General features: G+C 36.5%; 3 protein-coding genes across 5 annotated transcripts; 1 reads left to right on the top strand and 2 right to left on the bottom strand.

The window, feature by feature from the left end:
• Positions 1-1,237: 1,237 nt before the first annotated feature.
• On the bottom strand, positions 1,238-7,525 carry LOC116173703 (protein lifeguard 1-like). Of its 3 annotated transcripts, none has more exons than XM_031491354.1 (4): positions 7,363-7,525; positions 7,072-7,110; positions 6,796-7,020; positions 1,238-2,346 (listed from the first exon to the last, which is right to left on the bottom strand). In XM_031491354.1, the coding sequence occupies exons 2-4, from the start codon at positions 7,106-7,108 to the stop codon at positions 1,616-1,618; spliced, it is 993 nt and encodes a 330-aa protein (XP_031347214.1). In that variant the 5' UTR covers positions 7,109-7,110; positions 7,363-7,525; the 3' UTR covers positions 1,238-1,615. The 3 variants fall into 3 exon arrangements, with proteins under 3 accessions (XP_031347214.1, XP_031347213.1, XP_031347215.1); XM_031491353.1 differs by having other exon boundaries at positions 7,072-7,117; XM_031491355.1 differs by having other exon boundaries at positions 6,826-7,020; positions 7,072-7,117; positions 7,363-7,523.
• Positions 7,526-9,032: 1,507 nt separating this feature from the next.
• Positions 9,033-10,136, top strand: LOC116172928 (NADH dehydrogenase [ubiquinone] flavoprotein 2, mitochondrial). Its single transcript, XM_031490205.1, has 6 exons — positions 9,033-9,155; positions 9,205-9,333; positions 9,379-9,566; positions 9,615-9,822; positions 9,868-9,944; positions 9,998-10,136. Exons 1-6 carry the CDS (start codon positions 9,126-9,128, stop codon positions 10,089-10,091), a joined length of 726 nt encoding a protein of 241 aa, XP_031346065.1. The 5' UTR covers positions 9,033-9,125; the 3' UTR covers positions 10,092-10,136.
• Positions 10,137-11,148: 1,012 nt separating this feature from the next.
• On the bottom strand, positions 11,149-17,846 carry LOC116172927 (zinc finger protein OZF-like). The gene is made up of 2 exons (XM_031490204.1): positions 17,742-17,846; positions 11,149-13,625 (listed from the first exon to the last, which is right to left on the bottom strand). Exon 2 carries the CDS (start codon positions 13,437-13,439, stop codon positions 12,129-12,131), a length of 1,311 nt encoding a protein of 436 aa, XP_031346064.1. The 5' UTR covers positions 13,440-13,625; positions 17,742-17,846; the 3' UTR covers positions 11,149-12,128.
• Between the last annotated feature and the right edge of the window lie 538 nt (positions 17,847-18,384).

Genomic DNA, 18,384 nt, shown 5'->3' on the forward strand with positions numbered 1-18,384 from the left:
TCGACACCATAACGAACCAAATAGCGAAAAAAGTAGAACAATAGCTCTTAAGATAAAGAACTAGTAGCGTCGCAAAACGAGCGGACAGACGGACGGAGCAAATAATCTCTGGCTCCTCGTGAAATCTAGTCACCCATGAACCTATAGAAAGCGAATTATAATCAAAATCCTACATTATTTGCCAAATGTGAGTTTAAACAAGAATTTTGACATTTGATTGGCTGCCAACTGCAATATAAAGCCAATCAAATGTCTTAATACCGGATTAAACAATAATCCTGGATTCTTTTTTTGTGCACCTGGCCGTCAGATTCTCTATTCAATGTTATTACTTAAAACATGGAACTGTTTTAACATGTGGACAGGTTAATTTTTGAGGGAGCGCAGACAAAATTACAGAGAAGCTGTAAGTATGGGCAGAGAGGTTTCAAATCCAAACAACCCGGAGTGTCATATGGTACTCAAAAGCATAGTTCGAAGAAGACGTCAAAGGAATGAGGACAGAGCCGTAGGTTCCAGGAGGCTTGCTGGTGATGTGGGAATGAGTAAAAAATCAGTTTATAATCATATTGCACTTGCACAAGTTTCTTCATCCATACCACATTGGCTCTTCACCAAAGGCAACATTTTGAAAATAGTGCACAAATGCAATGAAATTAGGTCTTGAAAAATAACATTTTTTCTGACAAAACCACTTTCCATAATCGTGGGCAGGTTTTCTTATTGACAAACATTTAAATTTTTATTTTTCTGGTATTTCCCAAAGGTAAACAAGACACAATAATAACTATTTGGGCGCAGGAAAATCCACACTGGATGAGGAAATCCCATTTAATGTCTGGTAAGGCATTATTGCTGGGGATAGTTATTTTTTTGAAAATTTCAATGGCATAATGTAAGATTTTTTAAGAAATCAATTAGACATTGATATTATTGGGCAAAGACATAAATCTTGACATGTAGTTTTAGCAGAATGGTGCTTCACCCCATTATGCAATACAGGCCCGTAATTATTTACATTAAATGTTTGAAAACAAGAGGATTGACAGAGCATTTCTGTAACTGGCATAAATAACAATAGTTACAGTAAAAGCATTGTAAATTGAAAAACATCAAAGTCCGGTTTCTGTAGCATTGTGATTTATTGAAAAAAAAATGTACATAAAATAGCAACTAAACAAAATACTGATACACGAAAAGCTGTGAGGGATATTTATCAGTCGATTAGGAACCTAAGTAACACGTAGTAAATTACACCTTTATTAAATCGTAATATTTACAGAATTACTACAGCTTTAATATACACCAAGCAATGAATACAATTATGTTTATAAATATAAATAACTACCTATCTCAGTAACATTTATATTCGTTCGATTGGCAGAAGGCCCCTCGTCATCAGGATTATTGTTAAGATATTCGACGTTGTAAAAATCTACAAAAGCTAAAGTGCATCTCGCCAGCTTAAACTAAATTACAATCTTTAAAAAAATCAAACGTTGAGGTGTTTTAAAACAAAAGTTTACTTCACTAATCTATCATATAAACATGTATGCGCCAGATAGTGAAATATAAAATAAACAACAGAAATTGGTACAATTACATTTTTGATTATTTAGTCTTTTGCAGCACCAATTATTGTAAGAACGTAGATAAAGATATTTATTATATCGACGTACAGGTTTAAAGCTGCAAATATGTATTCTTCGGGAGATATCGAATACTTATGCTTCCCTCCCATCATCAATTGAGTATCATATATGAGATAAATTGAGAAAAGCAAAGCGCCAAGTGACGCGTAAACCAGATTAACAACCCGATTACCATTGCCAGTAGCAGCCATTATAGAAGCGACAAGCCCAAAGATTAATAAAACAATGACACAAATGAACAAAAATCCACCGCACATCGTAAAATCCCACTTGGTTTGAAAGGCAAAAAGCGTAAGCGCCAGACATATTACCGCCGTTATCCCGACCGCCATTAACACGGCGTCAACCTTGTACTGCGACGAAATGACGGCCAACATAAACCCTTCGGCAAGCGTAAATAGACCGAGCAGAATGAAATTCATTGGAGCTTTACGTCGCACCTCGCCGCAGCACGCCAGTGCAATCATTGCGACGAAGACGACGGCAAGCGCGAGAAACATTAGCCACGAGTTGTTTCTGACAAACACTCTCGCGTTTTTATCGTAAAGGAAATAGGCAATCATGCCCGCCGTTATGAGCAACTGACCCATTAGAATGGAGTAAACTTTGCGAATAAACCCTCTTCGTATACTTTTATCGTTAAATTCAAATCCCTTGACATCGGGATCGTCCGGATAGGTTGTTCCATACATATCTGGGGAACAAAAGAATAAAATTAGTGTTGATGGGTGAATTTTCTATACTAGACGTACCTAAGTTAATTATGTACAAGTGTCATGTGTCAAATTTTTTCATTATGTCACGAAATAATTTCCTACGGTCAGACAGACAGACTAAATGGTAAATTTCTACTGTTTAGATAACAAATTCCAATTCAAACATTTTCAAAATAAATCGGACATTGTACTCCAATACAGCAGAGGTCCCAGAACATAAAGTTATGTTAATACATACCAACAAATTATTTAAATGACGAATGCAAATAGAAATATTAACATAACACTGTCTTTTAATTGTGAACCATAGGTGTTTACATCTTATTCACTACAACCTGAACACCGCAATTAATTGGTTGTTATTATGAGCTTAAATTTAACATCTGTCGCTTACTTCGCCATTATCAGATGGCGCATACATTTTTATCAATTTCTAAAGTACTACGGAAATGATAAGTTGTATAGAGTACACAAATGAAAAACCGCCGAGCGAGCGGTATCCACTTCCTGAATTTAGATGCAAGATAACGTTTAAACTACCGAGATTGCATAGGGACAGTCTATCAATAGCCAATATTGCATTACTAGGTGTCTAGTAAAAAAAAATCAGGTCATCACGTTTGGGAAGAAATAGGTCAATTTTAAAGTTTTTTTGATTAAAAACAGGAAGAAACAATCAAATCTACCGTTAATATTTAATGATTGCCCGACATATTTTCCTTTTACAGTAAAGACTGGAATAAAGGAAAACGAGATCAACAGCTGGAACTCCGTAGATATACAATGGCAAACCTGGACCATTTTAAGGACGCTCGTCCACCTGGTGGCGACTTGGAAAAGTGAGTCATGGTGCCACGTGGCTTTTTGTACCGTCATATTTTGGCGTGTGCCACATTTTACCATATATATAAGAGAAGTATATGGATAACCGCCTATGATTGCAATGTGCAAATTGTTCGCCATAAAAGAGAGCTGCCCTATTCCTTAGTCCTGAACTCTGTATTTATGCGCAAACTCCCCAAGTAAATATTTACTTATCTCCGCCTACTTTTAAGTAGCGCCAATTTCAAATTTCATAACCTATAACTCGAAAATAGGGTTAAAATTTTATTAAACCATTATTGTGTGCAATTACCATATGTAAACACAACCACGCACCATTCGGAAACATCACCCAGACTTCTATTCGCTTCATGCAAGTTCATATTCACCACATTGGCCCCATTCCACCTGCCGACTCCTATCACTATTGTCTGATCCTGTGATGTCTTTAGATAAGTATACTAGCTGGCCGAGGCCCACCCTCCCAAGACCAATCGCCGCCGAAACGTTTCTTACCTGTTGACTATATCGCTCGATTCCCCTACTTGCATCTTCACCGAGAGGGACGACGACAATTTGAATCTTCCCTTTTTTGTGCCCTCAACATTGTTTTCGGCACACAAGGATTCGGGACCTGCAGTCAATGGCCTACTTGAATGATTTCACTGCCAACTCAAATCAGCGCTCACGTGCCCCCCAGTGCGTTCTGGTTCAAAGTACTCCATATCGTTCTGCTTGGAAACTGTAGCATTTTCACGGAGAACTTTCGAGCTTCCTCAGCGGAGTTTGTTTACAGTTACACCCTTCAACTTCGAAGGCAAACTTTGTAACGATTTTGAAACTTAAATTGCAATTGAAATAATATACCTATAGGGATTATATCTTGAATATAACATGAAATTGGATAAGTTTGCATCAGCTATAATATAAAGTGATACATTACCAATGTTCAAAGAAACACAATTAAATTAAAGACATTTACTGATTTTAAAATAAAATTAACATTGTCGAGTTGGAAATCTTTTAGGTGTTAAGTGACCCCCATATAACTTCGTGCCCCATCATGCTTGCGTGCATCCAAATCAATGCAGTCATAGCGGTTAAAATGACGAGAACACAACCTTGTTTTTACATCATCGAATTCCGATAGTTCACATGCTTGTAGTCACCGATTCTTGTTGCTTTTTTCACTTGGGAATCTAATAACAAGTATGGCATAAATGAATTGATTGCAGATAATTGCATTGTAACTTACTTGTGCCATGAAACCGAAAAATCCACTTTCCCACAAGTACCTGCATTTCTTTATTTCTAAGTAATGAACACACTAAAATTGCCAAACATTAGGTATTCCTTTACAATTATTGTGTATCACCTTAGTGTAATTACACTATGGTATCACTTACGTATACTGATTTATATAACTACGAAAGGCTTCTTTACTATTAAAATTAAACAAAAGTTCAATAACTCATAAACAAAACAAACAATTTAACCTCAATCCGTTATGTCAAACTGTAGTAAATGCTTGGTAAATAACACTACATAATAACAGGCAAGCGCATTAGCGCCTAGTTCCCAACTAATGACAGAAGTATATTTCCATCCACTAACGTTGGCGATAGGCGTGTCCACTCGTTTATCCATATACTTCTCTTATATATATGCATTTTACTCCCTAGGGCATTAAAGGTCAATAGCTCCATTTTTTGTGGCGTCATATTTCATTTTCAAGGCCAATCAGTCCATTTTTGTAGTGTTATTTTATTCTCAAGGTCAACAAAGGTCAATGACCTCATTTTTGTGCTGATAAATTTTATTTTGAAGGGCAATAGGTACTTGATTTTTGTGAACCATGTAGGGCCTATTCTAAAGCTTGGTTTTCATAGACATGTCAACAAATTGTTATGATCTTCATTTGGTTTTCAATGTCGAAACGAATACGGATAAGGGATATTTTTCAAAAGCGTAATGGAATATTAAACCGCAAAAAATTGAACATTGAACTTTGATGACCTTGAAAATAAAATGGCATTGCAGAAACGGGATTATTGACCTTTAGTAACTTTGGAAGTCAAATGTGGTCCCACAAAAAATGGGGTGATTGACCTCTGGTAAGCTTGGGATTGAAATATGACTACACTTAAATTGTGTCACTGAAAACCTCGAAAACATGCTTTGCACCTTTATCTACTTGTCAAGGTCACAGCCACCTAGCAGGCGACCTTCACTTTGACATACTTCCCAAAGTCACTGTCAGATGGCGGACGACCTTAAACGGGAGTCGTTACTCGAACCATTTTGAAAAATATAACCACTAAAATGCCATTTTATGCCTTTCCTAGTAAATTGACCACACTTCCATACCAAGGTTTGGTTTTAGGTCTTAAGATGCCCCTTAACACTTTGTCAATGACACTTTCTCCAGACTTGACAACACTGTGGTGTCAAGCCGGTGACGAACAAAGTAGTGGTGAAACGCCCCTGATAGTCCTATCAGGAACGCATCCCCACGACAGTTGACTAAATCCTGGGAGAAGCGGCGACGCCAGGCATATGGCAAAGTATCAAGTATCAAATATCGGGTTATCATAAAATAAGGGATATACTTAAAATTACTATAACTTTTTAACAAACGAAGTTAATAACAAAAAATAAACGAAATCTAGTTGCTTAAGGAATGGGATTTTATTGCATCTATAGAAAACAAAATTGTTATTTTAATTGTTGACACAAGTGTCAAAACGAAATCATTGAATTTGGAGTTTTAGTTTCAAATTAAAACTCATGTAAATGTAGAATTCAAATGAAAGCGTACCGCAATTTGATACAAAAATTTGAAAGAACAGGCTCTGTAATTGACCTACTAAGATCAGGAAGACCAAGAATTGGTGATGTCCAAGTAGCAGAGGTTCTTCATGAAAACGTTACGGAATGCTGTGTACAATTTGGAGGAAAGATTGGTAATCTTGAAACAGCAAAATGAAGGTCATACTGAGCAATTGCCGTAACTGGCTTTGGGCATACTAAATCCCATTTCTTACCCAATTAGATTTCATTTATTTTTTATTATTAACTTAATTTGTTAAAGTTATAATAATTTAAAATATATCCCTTATTTTATGATAACTCTGTACAATGATGTACGACACACAAAAAAACAAAATTTAAAAACTGTTGGTTTCAACATGATGGTGCACCCGCGCACAACGCCTTAATTGTGCAAGAATACCATCGGACAGATTCCCTGTAAAATGGAATATCCTAATTATTTCCAAAATAATTCCACAAAATTTAGAACACTCCTACGCATTTCAAAAAATGAACATTTGTGACAATTCCAAAACATTTGCAACAAATTTCTGAAAGTTGGTGTACCCCTCGATTGAAACTGCTTACCGACAGTAACATCCATACCATATCAATTTGATAAAAACAGCTTTTGAAATAAAACATGTTGCATATCAATCGGATTGTTTATCACAATTTGGTTTACCTCAACAGCCGTAAGTGTTCCAGTATTTATAAACTCATCGAACAAATGGTGTAAGCTAATACCGCACACAGTATTCGAATAAAAAACTACTTTAAATAAGAAAACAAACCGGTCATATTATTGAGACGAGTTGCTTCACCTGGTTGTGTGTAGCCTCCGCCGCCCGGTTGTCCATAGGGTTGTTGTCCGCCATAAGGTTGTTGCCCGTATGGTGGCTGCCCCGGTTGAGCATATCCCCCAGGTCCGCCGGCCGGGTAAGCCGGAGGGGCATTCGGATAGCCAGCTCCTGGGTAAGGTTGCTGCGGTGGATAGCCTTGTTGACCACCATACGGATCTGAATGGAAGATTATAAACTAACATTCTTGTTATCAAGTGCGATTCTTACCTGGTGGAGGATAAGGGGCGCTATTCCAAGTCGTCATTTCTACAAACTAAGAATATTATTTTAACGCAAATTGAGGTAGAAGATACAAGTGAGATTGCGTTATCTCTGCTAATCACATGAATTAAAGTACTTGCATCACAAGTAATGAATCACTCAGATTATCCCTAAAGTGCTCTGCAATAATTATCTACAGTTAATCAATACTGGTTATAGTTTTCAGCAGAAAAATCAAGAAAAGCAATTTGTAATCATTAAGTAAATATCATTTGTATTTCTAAAATGACTTCTTACCTTAAATTACTGACAGAGTAAAAGTCAAGGTTTCACAATTACTAAATAATTGCACAAATGATAATTTACGAACAATTACTGAATTTACTACTGATTTCAGTTATCAAGCCCAAAATTCCGACATATTTGTTTCACCCACAACTTTTTTTTACAGATGATGATACAAATATGGATTGCGCATGCGTGAAGGTGGCATGTCATACAAGGTGCTTCACATTTTTTGTTTCATAATATTGTGCAATACTTTGCTGTAGCCATTGACTATTATATGTACATACATAATGTACACTAGCCTATGACCTTTTTTTTTACAGTCTTCTAACGCCTTGTTAAATGTTTTTGACGTTTAATAAATATTTAAGAGCCCTTAAAATCGGCTAATAACTTTCAAAAGGTTCCCAACAGTCTATAAAAAGTGTTTACACTTAAACACTTCTCTAAAAAGTGTCTACACTTAAAAACTTTATACGTTTACTGGTTTTTTAAGATAGTCAATAGTTTTTCTAAAGGCGGCTCCAGACTCACGCCGCGAAAACCCCACATTTCTCCCTTATTCTTTTGGATTAGTTATTTTGCTATCAATTTTGTGGTTTAGTATCTTTTTTTGTTTCGGGAAAGTACTTTGCGACTTTTCCAATCATGCTTCGATTATCGTTATCAATTTATTTTTGTTAGATCCTGTCATACTCACTTGAGGTACGTCACTTAAAATGCAGTTATCCTGTAGTTTAGTTCGATCATAATCTGTTGTTCTCCTTTTTCTTTACCCTTGACTATTCAGCTTATTTGTTTCCCTTTTGTGAGCGTCTTCAGTACCCTATAGGTTTTGATCTCCTACTACTATTAATATTCTTCCCTTCGTATATTTGTATCCTATTTTTCGTACACCTTACTACACAACTCACCCTTCTGTTTTTTCCTATCCTTGTTTCCTCGTTTGGTTCATAATTGTACGAGTAAGTACATAATTAATTTTGGTATCGAGTTGGTAATCGAGACGCTTATTTTCTCTGAATCAACCGATCGCTCGCTTGCTTGCTCTTCTGTCCGTCCGCTTGCTCGCTCACTCGATGGCTGCATGTCCAATGATTTAAGATAGAACGAATGCTCCGATTGCGATGAAATTTTGAAATTCGTAAATTGGCAAAGTACATAAAAAAATAAGGAAGCCCTTTTTGACATCTCCGTTAGTTGATCTGACCCCATGAATTCCACTGATAGTCTATACATGACCCCACATTGTTGTTTCACGTTGGGGTAAAAAGGAAAAGGAAAAAGGTCAACGTGTTCCTCCGACACCACGAGGGATACCGGAGGCCCCTCGATACCGCGCGGTATGAATTCACGGCGTGAGTCTGGAGCCGGCATAAAGTTCGTCTTGTAGAGTATTCAATAGCAATAAGAATGAATAATAATTAATTAAGAATGGTATTTAAAAAGCCTCTTATCACTTCAAAAGGCTTTTAGGCTTTAGCCTTAAAAAGATTCAAAAGTCATACAGGGGAGAATGCTTTAAAGACTCTTAAGAACGTCCCGATCAAATGATTATAGTCATTTCAAGGAGTATCGGCGGATTAGTGAGTATTTTTAATGTCGTATAGCTGCGCACGCAAATCCCCCTACGAATAGCAATTAGGTAAAATGGGAAACTTTTGACGCAAAAGAAGTTTGATGAAATGAGAATATTTACCTAACCTCAAATAGATCAAGTCAAGAATTTATGTAACATTTCAATATTTATTTTCGTTAGCTTAAATATTCTAATGATATCGTTAAAGAATATAGCACGCCTTGTAAGTATAACGCACCTCTTGAAATAATACAGAATTTCCATATTAACAGTGGCAAAAGGGCCTAGTCCGAAACCTACAGACATCCTCGGCTTTACAACATGATGCTTTATTTGTACACCGTGATACTGCGGAGGACAATCCTGATATTAAATTCGAATTTTCGCCAGAAAATTTGAAGGTATGTTTGTCACCTTTCTATTACGATTAGTACTTAAGTTTGTAGAGAGTGGATGCGATTCTGGCGATTTATCCCGAAGGACATAAAAGAGCAGCAATGATTCCATTACTGGACTTGGCTCAACGCCAGTATGGCTGGTTACCGCTGTCCGCGATGCATAAGGTGGCGGAAATTCTGGATTTACCTCGTATGCGAGTTTACGAAGTCGCTACATTTTATACCATGTTCATCCGGTACGTTTCCCACATGATCTGTGTCACGTTTTACATTTGCTTACGCAGGAAACCGATTGGCAAATACCATTTACAAGTGTGTACAACAACACCATGTTGGTTACGGGGATCAGACGACATATTGTCGACTATTAAAAATCACCTCAAAATAAATGTCGGGGACACAACTTGCGATAAACTCTTTTCCTTGTCGGAAGTGGAGTGTTTGGGTGCTTGCGTTAATGCACCCATGGTTCAGATAAACGACGATTACTACGTAAGTTTGAAGTGCCTCAATCTCATTACTAAGAGCAAGTTTTAGGAGGACCTGACCTGTGATGATATGATCGAAATACTCGACGAGCTGAAAGATGGGAAGAGACCAAGAGCTGGTCCACGGTGTGTACATATTTTTGTATTGTGTGATTAAAGTAATTGTTGATGTTGTACAGGAATGGAAGATATGCATCGGAACCGCTAGGCCAACCAACATCTTTAACAAGCGAACCTCCCGGTCCAGGATTTGGTATTCGTAGTGATTTGTAAATGTTATAAAAATCTGTGAAATAAATGTTATTATAGTTGTATTTATTCAAATGTAAAAATGCTTTACTGGTCGAGAATGGTTGTTGTATTGTGTGTGATCTTTACAATTTAGACATGCTAGAGGAACTAAAGGCAAATTGAGCCATATCATGTCTAATTTATTGATTGACCTTGCCCAGTTCCATTAGATTTCAGTTTGTCAAATGCAGGAAAACAGGTAGGATCTATATAGTTGCCCAGACATATCTTGTCTTACCTATGAATATTCAATTCGACCTTGAATAAATAAAAAATGATTTCAAAAACAGTGTTTATTGTAAAGCTTTTTGTTACACAACATCGTTACTATTTATTCTGGGGCGTAAAGGTTTTACGACACGGTAATAGGCGACATACAAGTGGCCATGTGAAAACATGAATTTTCCAGATTGATCCTACAAACACTTAACGACTGCCATTGCGACTTATGTACCGACGTTGCAAATGCAAACCGCATCTGAAAAGTATAACCGTTTATGTTTATGCCGATCGATGCAGCTGTTAAACAATTGCGACGCGCTAACTGTCACACGCTCGATTTTTAAATAGCCGTTGTTTTCTGTAATTTTCCAATTATAATTTACAAAATTAGTTATTAATCATATTGATCATATCAACATCTCCAATGTTAAAGGTTCAGTTACTAAGTATAATTAGAAGGATTAATAAACGATCATTATATTGCAATTTAAATGAATAAATAAATACCTGTTTTCCTGCATTTGACAAACTGGTGAATCAATAAATTAACAGAGTAATTAGACATGACCAGTAAGTATATCGTATGTATTTATTTGTATTCAGAAAAAGGGATATATAATAGAGGGTGGTTCCTACAGTGCGATGAACAATAAACTTTGTGGGAAAGTACACTACTTTCCCCCAGTCTTCTTCACGCTCATGTAACAAGTAACAAAATGAAATCAAGACCTCCCGGTAGAGAGAACATATATAACATAATAATAATAATAAATGTTTAAACACTTGACATCAGTTCTGCTGTAATAAATAATATAAATAATGTTTAGAAATTTTAATTAGCAATAACCATGGTGCAATAGAAAATACACATAAATAATACAGCAAAAGAGCTTTAGAAATATTAAATATATGAAAAGCGAACTATGTTCATATATTAATTAAAGCCATCACTAATATTTATTTAAGGTTTAAATAGTGTAAATTTGTAACTAAACCAATACTTTGTACACTACAATTCAGCTAAAGAAATCTTTGGTTAACATAACTTATCACACTTATCAAACACTTGCAGTGAATTTGGAAATTAAAGTTTTACTTTGAAAATGGCACTAATTTTCAATTAAAATTAAAATAAACTATGAGTACCTACGCTAACAAAAATTAGACGCCCGAGAACATCGACGACTAGCAAATACTAACGGTTCTCGCACTGGCAGTTTGCTAAATAAAGGAAAATTTTGTACTTTTCTTAAAGGTGTTGAATACATATTATCAGGAACTGTCGCAAAAGTCTAATAAAAATTAAAACAGCAAGGCATACAATTAATTAAACATTGCATTTCTAAAAGGAAAATTAATTCATTTATGTAGGTCCATTCCACAGTAGAATGACCCAACATGTATACATAGAATTTTAACGAAATTAACAAAAATACTATAAACATTTGAATCAAATAACTCAATAACACTTTACATACTCCCAATTCTTTGGCGCACAAAAAATACATTAAACAATCTGTATGGTAATATGGACAACTTGTACAATTATAAACTGTAAAACGATTGTACAATTTGGCAAGTTGCCTATAGTATAACACAGATCTCCCTCCTTAAAGAGTAAAAATTAATTGCTTATTCCCTCATCATCAGTCACGCTGATTATTACTAAAAGGTTTCCTTAGTCTACATCGATCTAAAATTAACAAATTTAAAGCTACCATCGAATTACTACCTCTTAATTCGTTAATAATAAACAGCAAAACAGGCGAATACTAAGTTGAATGGCAAGAATACTAATTAGGAAGTTAATTCTTCTAATAGCTCCTCGGTGGAGCGCTGTTCCGTCTTGAACTTCTCCATGTAATGCTTTGGAACGGTCCAGTCTAGTAAAATTTGTACGTTTTTCTTTAGCTGCTCGGCAGCGGTGAGTGCGTAATCCTTACACGGTTCCCTACCGGAACTTTGTATCGACTCGACGAGTACGTCGTCGATGAGACGTTTATTGAAACCTAACTCTACCAATCGCTCAGGAGCTGAGATCTTCTTTAGCAGGATTGCTAAAAGTAAGCGCATCTTTTCGACTGCCATCGGAGGCCCGACGTCTTCCGGCTCGGTGCTTAATTTCTCTTTTGGTATTTGTATATTTAGCTTGCAGTTTTCGAGATGAGCTTCCAGATCGACTTTGGTCTTGTGAAACGATTTGCAATAAGCGCACACGTACGGCTTGTTCGTTTTGTGAATGCATAGCATGTGCTTTTTTAAATGAGGCAGTTGAGAGAAGGCGATGTTGCTGCAGAGCATGCATACGAATGGTTTCTCACCGGTGTGTCTTCGAGTGTGCAATTTTAAAGCAGTGGAATGGGCGAATGCCTTCCAGCACACCTGGCAGCGGTAGGGTTTCTCACCGCTGTGCACGCGCTGATGGACCGTGAGTTGTGATCTTTGAGCGAAGGTGGCGCCACAATGACCACACCCGTGCGGTTTATCATTCTGATGCGTACGCATGTGTTGTGGCAGATGGCCTTTAAGCATCTTATGACATATGTTGCAATGGAAAGCTTTGACGTTTGCGTGAAAACAATTTAAATGTTTCTTCAGCGCGTCACGCCGAAAAAATGACTTACCGCACACGTCGCAGACGAAATCCCGAATTTCCTGGTGCCGTTTCAGGTGCAACTTTAAGTTTGCGGAGCACGTAAACGACGAATCACATTCATTGCACATGTAAGGCCTCGATCCCGTATGCGTCCGCATGTGTTGCACCAGCTGACCACCTCTCGCAAACGTCTTGGGACAGATCGTGCAATGGTACGGCTTGTCACCCGTATGCACCCGTAAGTGTAGTCTCAATCTCTCTTTTATGGGAAATACCTTCTGACAATGCCAGCATATGTACATTTCCTGATTTTTTATTCCGGAAGAGTGCTGCGATAGGATGTGATTTTTTAAAGAACCCGCTTGTCGAAAACATTTATTGCATTGCTCGCAAACATATGGCCGTTCGTTCGTGTGTATTCGTAGGTGCTTTCGCAAATCGTTGTTGCCCAAAAATCTCTTTTGACATGTCTCGCATTGATATTTTCGCAATTTCTCTTTAGTATAAGTCATTGATAATGATTATTTAATGGCAACGTTTTGACTAGAATTAATTATTGCACAATACCTACATGTATGAAGTTTGGTATTAACATGCACCCAAGAACCGTGTGCAGTCAGTACCCCCAGCACCAAAGTGTTAGTTGTTGTTTTTAAATATTACTATGAAGGATCCGTACCATTACCATCACATCACACCTGAAAGAGTGCTAATACTAGAAACCTTGCACCGTTATCAAGCAAACTAGAAATGTAGATTGTATCAATATATACTTCTAGATGTGCGGTTAGATTGACAATTACTTGAAATGAAAATACTAAGTTAATAATATGGCCCCAAGTTGATCCCCAAATAATGCTGCAGTGTAGGTGATCTACTCTTACCGAGACTCTTACCTATATCCCCATTACAAATGAAAGCGTACGTCGCAATACCAAAAAAGGTACCATATAAATCCCGAGATAAATCCATACGCACGGTGTCGTTACAAAAATTAATAAATAAGATTTTTCGAAAATGACCCCTATACAGGGTGTTTTTTTGGGAGCTTTAGTTAAACGTTTCTGGGAAAGTAAAATAGGTAGGTTTTTGAAAATTTGTACTTAGGAGTTACGCTGAAGGCCGAATCGATGTAAAATATTTTCAAAATTGCCGCACTTCCGGAAACACCGGAAGTAGATAGTAACTTAGTTATTTTAAATAGCAACCCCAATGTTTTATTTACTTTTTGGATTCTACGTGAAATTTCAGTTCTTTTGATACCCATATGTCGATATCTGCCATTTGTTTTTAAGTTATTTTGACTTTAAGAAAAAAAATGGCGGATGCAGATGGTACCTTGATAATTGATTACTTGAAAACGGTTGTAGTCATGGCAACCTATTTTTATCAGTGCATATAGAATGAATACAGCTGTCTTTTAGTGTACTTAAAAAAAGTTAAGTTGCGTAAGACTGCCCCTATGGAGATCTTGGAAACATCAAAGACTAAAAACTCAGTTTTTTTAAATGGAATCGCCATTTTCTTAATATTGCATGAGATAAAGAATCGAAATGGGCATATTTTGACAATACATGTTCCTATAGCTATCTTTAACAGTTTCTGACTTATTCCCATTTTATTGAATTGACACTATTTTTTTCGAATTTTCTTTTTGGTAGTCGGCCAGGATTTTATAACAATTGAATTTTAAACAATTCTAGTGACACTAATCCGTCACCTACTGTTATAGGTTAACATAAGTTTTTCAAAAATCGAAAAATGACTCGCAGTGATTTCACCTATTTTGGAATTTAATTGTTATTTATGGTGAAATGGACAGAATCGCGGCACATGCTTGCCGTACATTCATTCGAACACTGGAACGAAATTGTATGAATTTTGGAAATGTTGTAATTATCCCCAAATGCACTACAAACCGTTGCAGCACAAGTGATACAAAGCTCTACAAGAGAATATTTAAGAAAATGAATTGAATTGCAAATGCAAGATTAACAAAATAAATTCAATGTAAAATATAAAAAACTTCGTTGAAACATTTTTTTGTGGGGAATTGTTGCTAGAACAGATATCGCATTATCTCTCTGAATTTTCAGACTTATACGTTGTTTAAGAAATTCAGTTGAATGACTCTGTTTAGATTTCTCAAAAATTTTCCGTCCTATATCCTTAATAAATGACTTATTTAGACTACAATCAATGATATTAAAGTATCCTTTCCTTGATTTGTTTAAAATTCGATTGTTATAAAATCATGGCCAACTACTAAAATGAAAATCCGAAAATAAATGGCATCAATTCAATGAAATGGGAATAAATCAGAAAATGTTAAAGATAGCTATAGGAACATGTAATATCAAAATATTCCAATTTCGATTCTGTATCTCATGCAATAGTAAGAGCATGGTCATTCCATTTAAAAAAACTGAGTTTTTGGACTTTGAAGTGTCTTAACTTTGTATCTCCATAGGTGCGGTTGTATGCAACTTAATTTTTTTTAATCTTAATTTTTTTTAAGTACACTAAAAGAAAGCCCTATTCATTCTCTATGCACTGATAAAAATGGGTTGCCATGACTATAACCGTTTTCAAGTAATCAATTATCAAGGTACCATCTGCATCCGCCATTTTTTTTATAAAGTCAAAATTACTTAAAAACCATAAATGGCAGATATGGACATGTGGGTATCAAAAGAACTGAAATTTCACGTAGAATCCAAAACTGCCATCAAAAAATAGGGGTTGCCATCAAAAAATAGGGGTTGCCATTTAATATAACGAAGTTACTATGTACTTCCGGTGTTTCCGGAAGTGTCGTGTGGCCATTTTGAAAATATTTTACATCAATTCGGTCTTTAGAGTAACTCCTAAGTACACATTTTCAAAAACCTACCTATTTTACTTTCCAAGAAACGTTTAACTAAAGCTCCCAAAAAAACACCCTGTATATAAAATGATTCTTGAGAAATTTTTCAACATAATTCTTTCTAAAATGAGTTGTAGAGCTTATTTTCGCATCTGTTACAATTTGTTCTGCGTTTTGAAATAAGCACGGGCGAATGTTATTTGGATAAGAAACTCCAAAAAATCCATTAGTGGAAGTGTGACAGATTGAGCCGATTTCCTTCTTCTTCTTGCATCGACCATAAATTCAACACAGTTTCACAGAACCGTTGGCGTAGTACCTAAAGGAATCGGACACCGGGTGGCTTCTTAAATATCGAAGAGGCTTTTGCCATAATAACTAACTACAGGCAGATTTCCTGCATATTAGAACACAGAAATATCCATAATGCTAGGGATCGACCAATACCGATATTAATATTGGCCGCCAATGCCCGATACATTCATATAATTACGCGGTAACGACAAGGCGGAATAATTCAGAAAATCTGAAATTGTCCAGGGAATTTTATGAACTGGAAATTGTCAATTAATTGACTGAGGAAACGTCCAAAAAGCTCCTAATTACCAGTTCTGTGTATGTAGCTGTTTCTCTTGTGCATGTACTAGCCTGCTGAAGCCCTGTGTGTTCATATAGGTCTCAAGGCCACGGATTTGAATTGTGGTGAGTATTCTAGAAATCGCGATAGACATTGAGGCGCCATTAAAATTAGTCCCCCAATTTGACGAGAGCTTTGCTTAATATTTCAAAGAAGAAGCGTTTATCCTCTCAAATTTTTATTTGCGCTTAAGAGTTAATAATTAATTTCTAAATAACCCTAGAAAGGATTCGCCCGTCCATGTGCATATTTTTCCATATTTATTGCAGTATCATTATTTACTTTACTTCACATAAAATATGCAAAATTTATTGCTGGTTGTGGTTGGTTAATAGCTATCAGCTGGCCATACACAGAGAGTTAGAGCTGCGACAGTTTGGTGCGTTACTGATAGACAATTCTCTCCTGGTTAAATCCAGCATGTGCTTACTCAGTAATTTACAAACAAATCTGTACGTTTGAACCGCACCATTCCAAACCGGCGGATCAACCTCTCTGTGTATGGCCAGCTATCAAAGTACAAGTCAATATGAGACATGGTGAAACTCTTTGCTCTGTTAGTAGTCAGCTTCACTGAAATCATAAGGATTAGGAAGATTGGCATAATACAGTCCACCAAGAATGAATTGTTTGCCTGTAAAAAAGGTTGAAAGTGATTGTCAACGCCACCGCACAATAAAGAAGATTAATGTGTGAACTTGAATAACTTGACCTCAATTCTAATGAAATGGTTTATTAACATTCTGAACCTTACGAGAGCAATCAACTAGAAGTGCACATTGATACACTCTGTAAATGTAAAATGAGGGTCAATTCGATATATGATTTGGTCATGGTACACACTGTAGCTTGAATTTGAGGAAATAAAGTAAGTTGCCTCTTGAAATGTGACGTTTCTAGCAACTTGTAAATTGTAAACAAGCACCGCAGCACCCTGTATAAGTGAAAATAAGTGCTTGTAAGACATTTTAAACAATTCTACTGCAAACTCTTTTGTGTAATTAGAATAAGAACCTCCACCCAAGTAATTCATTGACATTAGGGGCACTATGTGAGTATGTACTACAAAAAGCAGTTCTTGTGACTCTTACGAATAGTGTAACAACAGTTACGAGTAACGTTTCGTAGTTTCACTTTCAAAATACACACGATATGTAATGATGTGAGAAATTCTTCAAAAGCAAAATCGTATAAATCCTAAAATGAGGTAAATAAGTAATCGAGAACAGAGCCTACCATTGTGAAGCCTACAAGTATTGTACGAAAATGAAAGTAGGTAATAAGGAAAAGAATTTAAGAAACAAAACTCACCTTAACTCCATTCCAATTGCATACAATAACATTTGCGTTAAAAAATAATACATTTTTTCAACAACATATTTTCAGCTGTTTTTGACAGCAAAGCAACAAATACAGATTGGTTCAAAGTAATGATCGTAGATGGCGGAGTAAAAATTTTCATTTCTTCCAAATTTCAAAAACGATAAAGGGGCGAGTTGAGGAAGACGTTTCAAATTTGTATTTAAAAAAATACACAGCTCACGCACCCTCAATATTATTGTGCAAATTCATTGCACAGTATGATGGAAGGTTGTCCACAGATGTACAATATGATTGCGCAACAGTCGGATTTGTGCAATGAAATTGTATCGTGTGGAGACGATCTGGATTCTGGATTCTAGATTACGATAGGAGAGTGGACAGTGTCCACGCGTACTTAGGCCTCAAATTCGGGCCCTTTGTACTACCTCCCTGACTAGGGTCGCCCGACCCCTCAACGTCACTCAAGCCATCCCACACGTGAGATGAACCTTAGGACGCTGGAAGGAGAGGCGGCTCTAATCGTAGCCATGTCCGGCCAGGATTCCCCCAACATGGATCGTCTCAGTTGGACTAGAGCGGGACATTCACAGAGTATGTGGTGTGCCGTCTCGTCGTCTGTGTAACATCCTCT

The sequence above is a fragment of the Photinus pyralis genome, unplaced genomic scaffold, assembly GCF_008802855.1.
Source record: "Photinus pyralis isolate 1611_PpyrPB1 unplaced genomic scaffold, Ppyr1.3 Ppyr1.4_LG6, whole genome shotgun sequence".
Classification (NCBI taxonomy): domain Eukaryota; kingdom Metazoa; phylum Arthropoda; class Insecta; order Coleoptera; family Lampyridae; genus Photinus; species Photinus pyralis.

Coding starts and splice junctions, on each gene's coding strand:
- LOC116173703 (XM_031491354.1), bottom strand. CDS start 7,108: ATGACGACTTGGAATAGCGCCCCTTATCCTCCACCAG. Junction 7,021..7,071: donor CGCCCCTTATCCTCCACCAG/GTAAGAATCGCA, acceptor TCTTCCATTCAG/ATCCGTATGGTGGTCAACAA. Junction 2,347..6,795: donor TCGTCTCAATAATATGACCG/GTTTGTTTTCTT, acceptor TTTGTTCCCCAG/ATATGTATGGAACAACCTAT.
- LOC116172927 (XM_031490204.1), bottom strand. CDS start 13,439: ATGACTTATACTAAAGAGAAATTGCGAAAATATCAATGCGAGACATGT.
- LOC116172928 (XM_031490205.1), top strand. CDS start 9,126: ATGATATCGTTAAAGAATATAGCACGCCTT. Junction 9,156..9,204: donor TAAAGAATATAGCACGCCTT/GTAAGTATAACG, acceptor CCATATTAACAG/TGGCAAAAGGGCCTAGTCCG. Junction 9,945..9,997: donor AGACCAAGAGCTGGTCCACG/GTGTGTACATAT, acceptor GATGTTGTACAG/GAATGGAAGATATGCATCGG.